Source organism: Leiobunum rupestre, chromosome 4 (assembly GCF_980474605.1).
Source record: "Leiobunum rupestre chromosome 4, qqLeiRupe1.1.hap1, whole genome shotgun sequence".
In the NCBI taxonomy this organism is placed as follows: Eukaryota; Metazoa; Arthropoda; class Arachnida; order Opiliones; family Sclerosomatidae; genus Leiobunum; species Leiobunum rupestre.
The window spans coordinates 70493720-70505058 of NC_143387.1; the positions used below are offsets into that span (position 1 = coordinate 70493720).

At 34.7% G+C, this 11339-nt stretch overlaps 2 protein-coding genes across 3 annotated transcripts; one reads left to right on the plus strand and one right to left on the minus strand.

The window, feature by feature from the left end:
• Nucleotides 1-2568: 2568 nt before the first annotated feature.
• LOC149948909 (calcineurin subunit B type 2) lies at nucleotides 2569-4622 on the plus strand. Of its 2 annotated transcripts, XM_090172794.1 has the most exons (7): nucleotides 2569-2775; nucleotides 2854-2866; nucleotides 3096-3135; nucleotides 3209-3385; nucleotides 3455-3514; nucleotides 3581-3765; nucleotides 3821-4622. In XM_090172794.1, exons 2-7 carry the CDS (start codon nucleotides 2864-2866, stop codon nucleotides 3866-3868), a joined length of 513 nt encoding a protein of 170 aa, XP_090028920.1. In that variant the 5' UTR covers nucleotides 2569-2775; nucleotides 2854-2863; the 3' UTR covers nucleotides 3869-4622. The 2 variants fall into 2 exon arrangements, with proteins under 2 accessions (XP_090028920.1, XP_090028919.1); XM_090172793.1 differs by having other exon boundaries at nucleotides 2575-2866.
• Nucleotides 4623-4908: 286 nt separating this feature from the next.
• Nucleotides 4909-10427, minus strand: LOC149948910 (TOG array regulator of axonemal microtubules protein 1). The gene is made up of 13 exons (XM_090174089.1): nucleotides 10358-10427; nucleotides 8939-10200; nucleotides 8275-8877; nucleotides 7920-8213; nucleotides 7779-7855; nucleotides 7407-7717; nucleotides 7285-7339; nucleotides 7071-7217; nucleotides 6814-7006; nucleotides 6179-6327; nucleotides 5965-6120; nucleotides 5769-5895; nucleotides 4909-5475 (listed from the first exon to the last, which is right to left on the minus strand). The coding sequence occupies exons 2-13, from the start codon at nucleotides 10121-10123 to the stop codon at nucleotides 5455-5457; spliced, it is 3318 nt and encodes a 1105-aa protein (XP_090030215.1). The 5' UTR covers nucleotides 10124-10200; nucleotides 10358-10427; the 3' UTR covers nucleotides 4909-5454.
• Between the last annotated feature and the right edge of the window lie 912 nt (nucleotides 10428-11339).

Below are 11339 nucleotides of genomic sequence, written 5' to 3' on the forward strand. Positions count from 1 at the left end.
AATAATATCGAAGTTCTCTTCTTACGATTGTAGTAAGAGTGTTTCTTTTCAATTGGCTCCTTAATATCAATATGACAACCGTCTACGGCACCAACGGTTCCCGGAAAATTGTACTTTGATTCACAAAATACCATTGATGTATCCATCGTTTCGTCTGTAGGCCACGTAATGTATTTTTGTCTCATTTTTGATATAATTCTGACAAATTCAATAAATACATAATGCGCATTTCCCTTTGAGAGATCGAAACGATCTCCAATACTTCTGAAAGATTCGGGTGTTGCCAAGAGCCACAATGAAACTAATATCCTTTTATCTATAGCGACAGTGACATACATTTTTTCAGTTGTTATAGCCGCTCCGTAGATATTGATTAATTTCTAATGGAAATAAGTTAAAATTAGTATTTGTTTACGCAATTTTTTCATGTTCGTAGAGGCTTCAATATTCCCTGAAGGCATTGAGCAAGCTTGTGCCAACTGAAAGCTGACTTTTATTCAGCATAGCCTTTACAGAGGTGAACAAAATATAGTGAAAAAATATTAAACGTACTTCAAGAGCAGTCCTGCTCATTCTAAAGTGAGATTTAAAATCCTGGTCTGTGTAATAAGGCACTGTTCTTTCCACATAATCTGCAATTCTCAAGCGAGTGGACCGAGGCTTAGTGTTATTTAATAACATTTTTGCAATTAGCGCGCTTTGTTTCATTTTCTTTGAAAAAGAAGGAAAAGCACTAAAGTCTAAAGCAGCTTCGTCAACAATTTCATCGCTGGCAATTTCATTTATTATCAGATACAAAAGTTTTCTCTTTTTCCGATTTTCTGGTCCAGATAAATAATTTACCGCCATTTTGAAAAACACCGATGACTGAACGAAAAGCGTTCAATAAGTTTTGACGTCAATATGACGACAGAACGTGGTGGTTAAAAATCGGTAAGATATCGAGCTTTCTTCTGCTGAGCTTTACTGAACGTACCCCTTGTGTCTAAAATAAGCGAGGCTTCCGCTAAGCCAAATACATCTAGGGTACGTTCAGCAGAGCTCATCGGACTCACCGATTAATAATCGGTGACATCGGTTTCCTACTGTACGCTTTGTCGAGTTTCCGGTTTTGACGTCACGATAGTCATCGGTAAGTCATCGGCTGGAAGAGTCGGTTTTTCCGATGACTGACGTCATTTCTGACGTAAAACTACTATAAAAGCTACGGCATTTTAAAAAACACCGATGACTGAATAAAAGCGTTCAGCAACTAACGACGTCATTATGACGAAAAAGCTCATCGGTGGAAAATATCAAATCCATCGGGTTTTTTTTCCGTTGACTGCTGCTGAACGTAGCCCTGGTTTTCGATAGATAGCCGGAATATTAGGCTAAAATGATAAAAATTAAAAAAGTTTTTCTCTGCGTCATGTTTTTTTTATCACGCATGATTCGCACGCGGGCTTCTAAACAAAAGCCAAAGCCCCTCGCGACTCCAGAACGGCTCTCCGATATTAGGCTTAAATTTTTATCAAAAAGTAGTCATCCAAAACGTAAGTCGCGAGTCCAAGTCACAGCTTGAAGAGAGTATCAGTGCCGAAAAAAGGTTCGGTTAGAAAATTAGCATTAAAGCAATAGGAAGTGTCATCCTAATTTTTATTATGTTACTTATGGCACAACTTATAACGTTTTCCATTTGATTGCTCGAGATTCGCTCCGAATCTGTCTCTGACGTCATAGATCTCACCCCAATCGACTAAAGTGAAACCGAAAATGCAATGTTCTTAAAGAAACGCCGCAAATGAAACATTCCTTTAGCATATTCCCGCGCTTTGTTGTTTTGCGTCTGCTAGTAATTTGAATATTCGCGTCTTGGTCTGCCATTTTGCCAAAAAATCTGAAAGGAATACGCAAAAATTTGCTCCGGTCTCGATCCCTACAGTCACAGTTGATCGAATTCGCAGATCGGTTTTAGTGTTAATTAGTCCATGGCTATATAGAGCAGTCAAATAGAAAACGCTATAACATATTTAGTTAAACAAGAATCAACAATACTAGGTGGTATTCTTTTCGCCTGTTCTCGGACTAAAAGTGTACTCTTTTTACCCTAAAATGTTGTACTCGCTTGTTCCGGGGATGAGAATTACTCCGCCCCATAAACTATTCGCTTGTTGCGGAGTGTTAGGGCTAGCAAGAATCCTTCTTGGTACCATGGACTAATTAATGTATACATTAATTAGTCCATGTTGGTACTGTCAACCATTGAGTTGGGAATAAGTAGAGGTACAAATAAATCTGGCCAATTTCGTTCAATATGGAGACTTTTTAAACTATATCGTTCAACCGTGGCGGCATCTGTCTCTAGTGGTGGCAACTATATTGCAATTGAATTTTTGCGCGAATCATATAACTTTACAAAATATGGATGGCGCTACCACCCAATTATAAAGATGAATATCGTACAGTCTTCTCAGAACAGGTCCCGCGTAAACATGGCAACCGAAATGGTAATTGTAATTCTAGCAGTATTATTCCCAATTCAATGCTGTCAACTTTGTCAAGTGCGACATTTTGGAGGCTTGGGGTACGTAGTCTAGATTATCTTTGCTTGGAGCGACACGTGTATAAAAGTTTTCGTTTTATGCGGACTATTTTTCGCAATAACTACGAAGTGGCAGACGACGATAAAGGGGCACTGCCATCTAGAGGGGGCCGGATCGCTTCTCTTTGCGGAACTTAAGTGTATCGTGATTGGACCGAAAGCTGGAACAAGTTGGCATTTGGAAATTTTAAGTAAAATTGATTAAACTTTAGATTAGATTTGAAATCTCAACCACTCACTTTTAAATTATTGCTCGCTCTTTCATCAAGTACCGACAAGATGGTAAGAATCCCAATATATTTAGCATTACTTATCGTTTTAATATAAGCCTTTGCGAATGTTTGTAAAGGTCAAGCCCCTGTAAAAACCTGATTTCTCTCTGCCCTAAATAAAAAGTACATTCTCTACCTTAATTAAGTATGCTATGGAAAAGTAGAATTAATTTAGACGTAGGAATTTACGCAAGTTTAAAACCCACTACTTTTATTTTAAAATAGTTTGATTGTTTTAGGGAAATGAAGCGTCATTGCCTATGGAAATGTGTTCCAACTGTGAGTTATTTTAAATAGTATTGAAATAATGTTTAAATTGCACGCACCCAACTAGTACCTTAACCGCTTACAGTTGATGTGGATGAAATCAAAAGACTTGGAAAAAGATTTCGCAAACTTGACCTGGATAATTCAGGATCATTAAGCATAGACGAGTTTATGTCATTACCCGAACTTCAACAAAACCCCTTGGTTCAAAGAGTAATAGACATTTTTGATACGGATGGTAATGGTGAAGTAGACTTCAAAGGTAGTTAACGTTCAGTCACAAGAGCTTTAACATAAATAAAAACCTAAAATGATGGAAGTTGTATTTCAGAATTTATCCAAGGCGTATCTCAATTTAGCGTTAAAGGTGATAAAGACTCAAAGCTAAGGTGTAAGTATGACATTTGGCCAAAAATGTAATGATATTTAAATATTTTAATGAGTGTAAATATTATAGTCGCATTCCGTATATACGATATGGATAATGATGGATACATCTCTAACGGGGAGTTATTTCAAGTTCTTAAAATGATGGTAGGCAATAACCTAAAAGACACTCAACTACAGCAAATAGTGGATAAAACCATCTCATTAGCCGATAAGGATGAGGATGGAAAAATCTCATTTGAAGAATTTGGTTATGTAAGTTAAACGTAAGCTTATTTGAATTTAAAAACTAAATACTTTTACCCTACAGGTTGTAGGTAACACGGATATTCATAAAAAAATGGTTGTAGATGTTTAGATTAGGAACTCCTTTTTTCTCAAAGTTTTCTTTGGTATGTTTGTGACTTTGAAAAAATACATAATTTTCCCATTTATGAAAAAAACCTCTTTACGCTAAAAACACTTTGTTTTAAAACTTAGTCTTAAAAAAAGGCCTACTTGGGCATTTTTTTATAACATCCGCTGTACAAAATGTAAATTAATATTAACCATGTAAAAAAACATGAACTTTTGTTAAAAATATATTTGGTAAGATCATGTACAAATTTATGTTCATACACTCTTATATAGCAAAAAAAAAAACTAAATAGCTTGTTGTTAATTGTTGGTTTTTATTTTTACGTTGTTTTGTGGTTAAGAAAAAATTCTCTATAAAAGCTATAAACATTACCATAAATTATAATTTGGTACTTTTTACAATTTTGTCCGTACCAATTTTAAGTTATTTGTGGGGTTTTTTATTTATCACTACTGTATGCAGAGACAATTTGTATAAAAACAAATCTCTTAGCTTATTTAAATATTAACCAGATTTTGAATATAAAACTGTTTAAATGTATTATCCCAGCCTTTCATCCCCCTCATTTTTTGAAACAAAGAAAAACATGTCGTCACTAGTCATTGGATAAATTGGTAGTTAGATATATTTGAAATTTTGAAACTAATGCCTTCTGCCTATTAAAAAAACTTCGGAGAGTTTATCTCTATTTGAATGTGTAAAAGAAAATATGCCTGATTAATAAAACCACCTTTCACAGTTTTACCGTTCATAAGTTTCTTATTATTTGTGCCAAGGCAAGTAAGGACCAACATACATAACACTGGACTTGGGTGGCGTGAGCTAATGTCTCGGGCCCTGCCTAGTTAACATTTCATAGCAAAGTCTGTTGAATGAAAAACTAATTAGCAAACAGCAACAATTACATATTCCTATAATAGTGTCATTTGAAAAAGAGTAGATGGTTTTTACAATTACTACAATCCATTCTTAGCTACAAATAATTTCTTGTTTGCCTACACAAAAAGCCAGCAACAACTGTATTGTGCTTGATAAATTTATTATGCACCTGATTTTTGTTATAGACTTGTACATTTTTTTCAAACTTGAACAGCAGGCGTGATAAAAATTTGACTAGATACAAATTGTGTATAAATTACAATATATTTAATATTGTATAATGGACGGAATCTTGGTGTGTATAAAATAATAATTTAAAAAACAATGAACTTCTTCCTATCCTATATGCTGTGTTGACTATTAACTTTATCACATTTGTGTAAATTTGATAACAATTTTTTAAACTCTTATTCTGACAAGTCAACCATTTTGTTTGTGATTTGTATATCATAATAAATTAGTGCTATAGTTCTTCTCAAAAACAAAGATTAAATTACAATACATAACGTATCGTAATTTCATTTTAAGTTTATAAGAAAAGCTATAAAAGTGCACAGACTAGAAAATCTTAAACATTACAGCCTTTTAGCCCACATTGTTGTGTTAACAAATCTAACATTAATAAACATTTCATATAATAACATTAAATATAAATGATTTTAAACCAACTAAAAAGCTTTAATTTGTGTGTATTGGGGGAATTGCATTCATGGCATTTCTCCTGGACCCTGAAATGACATTCAAAAACTTCAGTTGCAATTGATTTCAAAAATTATTTATTATGTTCTCTAATTTTGGTCGCACCCTTTAGCTTGGTCGGTGTTAATTCGAATACCTCAAATTTTAAATGTAAATTTAAAAAAAAAATAACTAGTGAATCCCATTTATTAATGATTTTCTTCCAAAAGGAAACCTATAGTTAGTTTTAGTTTCTACTCGTGGAGCATCCACAAAACAATTTATTAATTAAAATTAGGAGTCATAATACCTACAACTTTTAATAAAGTTAAATACGCCTTACCTTGCGTCTAATTGTTTCCAGTATATTCAATATGTTGTTAACTTTGCTGGATGGAACATGTCGTTTAAGAACTCTCCAGAAATCAGGATGTGGCAATAATATACTAAATATCTTGCGACCATAATATCTATTGATATAAAAATATACATTACGAAATAATAAATTTTAATTAAAGATTTGGCAATACTAAAATTACCTCGTTAATGGAATTCGATCCATAACAAAATTAGTAGTTACTGGAAGAAGGTTTTGAGGAATATCTTTCCCCGTTAAACATTTAGAGCTGCCCAGATTTTCAACCACCACCGATAAAAACTGAGATGTTGTTTTTCGAACATTGTCATTACGATGGCTAAATAAACCGAAAATATAAACCATTTAAAATTCCAAAACAATTGTAACAATCATACCTTCCACCTCCGATTAAAAGTGCCATCATGGCTTTCTGGTTAACAGTATTATCTACCATGTGATACAAAGCTTTATTAACATCATCCCTGATAAAGCCAGTATTTTCTCCCGATTTATGAACAAGAGCTTGTACAACGAAGTCCAGTTCCTGTAATAGTTTTACCTGTCAGTTTACAATGTTTTTTTAGAGATGTCTGATATCGTAATTTAACCAATGTCAATTTCAAAGATCAACAGTTTTTGCCGAAAAATACTTTACAAAATAGACAAAGTTTAAGGCTATTAGCAGAGATCATGTGATTAGCTAGCTTATAGAGATGTGAAACTCCTTCAACCATTATTTTTTGAAATATCACAAAGTAAGGATGAGGAGGATCTAGTGATATTCTGGTAAATGGATTCTTAATATGTAAAATATTTCATCTTTTGAAGTGGTAAAATGATTGTTTGAAGAAATCTGCTTCCTCACACATGGATTTAAGCTGGAGTTTCATATCTCTATAACTGAAGAATCTTGTCTTCTTATCGATAAAATCGGCTTTTACATAAAAAGTCTGATAAAATTGGAGAAATTAAGATATCGTTAACCAGTCTCATATCGGTTTGTGCTAATCACTAGTTATTTAGCACGTACGCTTTCCATATTTTTTTTCAATTTGGTGAAGAAAAACCCTAGAGTTGAAAGGGCAGCGCGAGATAATGAAGATCTCAGGTTCTTGACTTCTTGGACAATCGCGGAAATTATCGGATGTAGGTGATTCAACACCACAGAAGGATGATGGCTTAGAACAGCTTGAATTAATTTGAGACCTTCTACTTTGACATTCCTTAAAAACAACAATTGTGAATTTTTAAACAACATCATAGGTTTAATTAGCCTCAGTTAGTTACCATTCGGATTCTGGATCAGCCAAAGATCGAAGAGAGGATTTAATGGCCTCATGAGGATTGCTATATGGAATGCTAGAATCTGTCGAATCATCTAATATTTGGATGGAAGAACTGCTTGATTTCAATGAAGAATCACTTTTTTGCCGCCTGTATTTAATTATTTTCATTTATTTTGAAGGTATTTAAATTAATTAAATTAAGTACTGGTACTTACACTGGATTTCTCCTAATTTGTGGGGGTCTAATTTTAGATGACCTAAGACTGTTGCCTAAATTTTTTTTTAAATTTAATTAAATACAAAGTGATCCCAAAAATAAAACATTTTACATACTAACTTTTTCTGCGTTCCAATGTAATTTCATTTGTTTTTCCTTCAATCTGATTAACAGATGTTTCAGATGAGCTTTTTATCAAGGTTCCAGTTTCAGACTCCATTACTAAACTATCCAAAGCAGGCAGACTTTCCTCAAACTTGCTCTCAGATACCGGTTTGGCAGCCAATTGACCAAATACCAGCTGCTCATCATTCTTTGTGGAGGGAAGTTCCTCTTGAGACTCCTCAATCTTAATAACTCTTTTCTTGGGAGAACAAACTTTGGCCAAGACTGGTTTACCACTAAACACTACTGGTGATGAATTATATTTGCTACAAATTAAAAAAATTAGCAAATTAACTTGAAAAACATGAAAAATAAATCTTCAATAACCTATTATCAATTATATCCAAGGATTTTGATCTTTTAAGCAGAACTAGGTGGTTAACGATTGAACCCAAATCTAGTTTCTATCAAAGAAAATGGAAAAAATTAGAACTTTGTAATAATTGCTAACAAATAGTAAGTTAATACTTCTTTATCATCCAAGAGAGTAATTTCATCTCTTAAATTTCTAGCAGTTGCTGGAACAGATCGAATTAGACGAGGTTTAGAGCTTCTCGTAGGTGATGTCAGGGATGTTCGTGCTAAAATGGGTTTCACAGGAAATGGCGAAAGTGGTTTATTTTGATTCACTTCAAGCTGAGGGAGACTTTCATGTTCATTTATGGGAGAAGAATGGTGTCCTTCAGAGATAAAATTCTTGTTTTCTTCATTTTCGCAGTCTTGTATGCCAATATCAGTCTCAGGTACACTCTCTTTTTGTACCTGTAATAAATTTAATAGTTAACACCGTAACAAACATGATAATAACAATTGAAGCAATTACTTCTGGTAGGCACGGAACTGACGAATCCTCAAAAGCTTTCGGTTGCTCATCTTTCAGTTTTGAGCTAGGTGGGGTGATTTCACTTGCTCTGTTAGCATTGGGAGTAATGTTGCCAGTTGAACCAGTTGCTGTAATTATCCAGTCAACATCAGCTCCAATTGTAGACGAATGAGAATTAGGACTAGCGGAAGAAGGAATTGATATGGAATAGATAACGAGTCCATCTGCAGTACATCTCGGTAAAACTTTTCGAGCCATTCTAGACTGAACAGCTAAATGCAGACCCTCTTCTTCATTCATTACTTCAACTTGATCCACAGCAGCCAACAATGGAGCTACTCTCGAAGGTCCCATTGTTTGGGCTAATACAGCCACGCATTCCATGGCAGCTAGTCTGACTCTTCGACGTCTATCAATCAACAACGGCACTATGGCATTGCAGAGAGAAGGAAATTCAAAGTTATAGCTTGGGTATGTTAAAATGGCCGCTGTTGCTCGGTTCAGTAATTCTTCTCTAATCCGAGGGTTTCTACTATTTCTTTGCTCCAATAAGATATCCAAGACAACTTTCGGATGAGTTTCGCACATTAATTTGTGAATAACCTATAAACCCAAAAAAAACTTTAACATGTAACATTTAAATATAAAAATGTTCAAATTATACCTTGATGCTTTGTTCTTTTATAACAACCCTCATATCCCCAAGATATTTAACTAAGGAACTGACGATTGCTCTTATATGTCTGGTCAATTTGTGTTTCATACGTTTGATAATCAATTCGTAAAGGTCCAATGTAATAATAACCACTTTGAAACAGGTATCTTCCATCAGTTTGGAAAGTAAGGTAAAAAAGTTGTCGAGGTAATAAGCCAGAGGAGCCAGATCTGCTGTATTTGCTGTGGTTATCTTCAATTGCTCAGCTCCTTGCACACGCGATCGCCAATCAGTTGATTTTAATTTGTTAATAATGGAAGAATCAAATATGCCATACGAATATGAGACTTTTTTGGGTGAAGGCTGCTGGCTCGGATGAATTCTGGTTCCCGTCAAAACATAGTCATTCGAACTATGTTCTTGAATTTCATTTGTTTTAGAAAACTCGCTACTGATTTGATAAAGAATGCGTTGGTAGAGAGTGCCCAGAGAGTCATCAAGTTGCTTCAGGTAGAAATGGAAAACCGGAGGTCCAATAGTATTGCTGAGATATCTGATAGCATTTAGGGTCTGGTACAAGATTCTGGTGTCACCACTAACGAGTAACTTCATCAGAGACTCTACCAATAATATTAGGTTTTCATTGGCAAATTCCAAAGTAAATATGGCATTTACGCTATTGAGACAGCCTTTTTGAATAGCAATATCTGAACTCTGTATTCCATTTTGAATGAAAGCTTGCAAAAAGTGTTGCCAATTATAGGTGTGCCTCATGTATATTTGCAAAACTGCAATCACAGCTTCCTTGATTCGGGAAGCGCTTCTACTCAAGAGGGCCAAAATCTTGGGCATTATATAGAGCATGGCTTCATCTAGATCTTCTCCAAGCTGTGTGTTCGCCACAGATATCAACTGTAAACACTCCAAACACACGTCTTCCTTTGGATCACCCAAAATTTGACCTATAATCTCAAAATAAATAAGAGGTATCCTTCCACTCTCATAGCCATTGAAAGGTTGAACGCCTTCTTTTTCTCTCATGTTTCGTTTTAATAACAATAAAATATCACGATAAGCAACCGTATCAACCTTGGAGAGCAGCTTGAATAAAAGGGTATTATGATCCAAGGGTCCATCATCACTTGAATTGTCTATTTGTAATTGACCAAAGGCTTCAGCCTCAGATGTGGCCATTTAAAGTGACTTTGCTTATACGTCTATAAGTTCTACATTATTCTCTTCATGGTTTTGACAAGAAGGACCAGGTATGTCTAAAATGTAAACAAATACCAAACCAAGGCTTAGTTGAAAAAAAGTATCTAAAAAATTCACCGTAAGAAAGTAAACCTAAAAACTAAAGAAAAGTCAAATGAAAATAATAACGAACCAACAAATAAAATAGCCTATAATGTAAATACATATTATTACCAAACAAACGATGAAGAAACGAATATCTTCGTCGTACGGTCGGTGACTACGGTCGCATGGTACCGTCCATTGAGTTGGGAATAATACTATCTAGAGCCCCAGTTCAAATTTTCCCCATAGGCTTTAACACAGCATTAGTGAAGATAAGAACGAAAATCATGGGAGGGTTATCAACTACGACAAAAGCCACCCATGAGCAAAAAATTCAACTTTTATGGGAAGGGGAAATCGAAGATCTCGGGGGTAAACCAGTGGGGAGAGAACTTACAAACTTCACACAGAAGGACTAAGGAGTGGTTCCGGATTTTCACCCAGGGCCACTAGCTGGGATCGAACCCGGCTCCTCTTGTTGCGAGGCGAAAGTGTTAACACTCCCTCACCCCACTTTCTACTGTACGTTTTCTGAAAAAAACTTATCTAAGTAATGGTCTAACAACAAAGGATTCACTTTACCTGGAAACCTTATTGTAATTTTGAATAATTTAGAATAAAAATGTCTTCTATTTTTTTGGAATATTAGTGCTGCTCCTACTTATGCCAAGAAACTTTTTTGTTTCTTCCATTATTTTCGCAAGACGAAACTGCGCATTTCCTACCCATTATGCTTAAAATTTCACTCAAAATCTATTACAAAATAGTAAAGAACTCACAAAAGAAACCTTTATTGTGTGAATAAAGAGTTTTCAGATATACATGACTTTAATTTTTAAAAAACGCGTTTTCAAAATTTTTCTTAAAAACGCGTCGCTTGCCCTCTTCAATTCAAAAGTTAAAATTGTAATAGTTCACAAAGTCGCTAATAGGTGGCGGCAGGGGCCATCGAAGAATTTTTCATTTAAATAGTTGAATTTTTCGCTCATAGGTGGCTTTTGTCGTAGTTGATAATCCTCCAATGATTTTCGTTCCTATCTTCACTAATGCTGTGTTAAAGCCTATGGGGAAAATTTGAACTGGGGCTCTAGATAGTATTATTCCCAACTCA

Bases quoted from the DNA above. Each gene is read 5' to 3' on its own strand.
- LOC149948909 (XM_090172794.1), top strand. The intron at 3,136-3,208 runs GTGAGTTATTTT...AACCGCTTACAG, and splicing joins TATGGAAATGTGTTCCAACT to TTGATGTGGATGAAATCAAA. The intron at 3,766-3,820 runs GTAAGTTAAACG...TTTACCCTACAG, and splicing joins CATTTGAAGAATTTGGTTAT to GTTGTAGGTAACACGGATAT.
- LOC149948910 (XM_090174089.1), bottom strand. From the start codon at position 10,123: ATGGCCACATCTGAGGCTGAAGCCTTTGGTCAATTACAAATAGACAAT. The intron at 7,218-7,284 runs GTAAGTACCAGT...AATTAAATACAG, and splicing joins CAAATTAGGAGAAATCCAGT to GCGGCAAAAAAGTGATTCTT. The intron at 6,328-6,813 runs GTACGTGCTAAA...AAACTATTACAG, and splicing joins TGAAAAAAAATATGGAAAGC to GAACTGGACTTCGTTGTACA.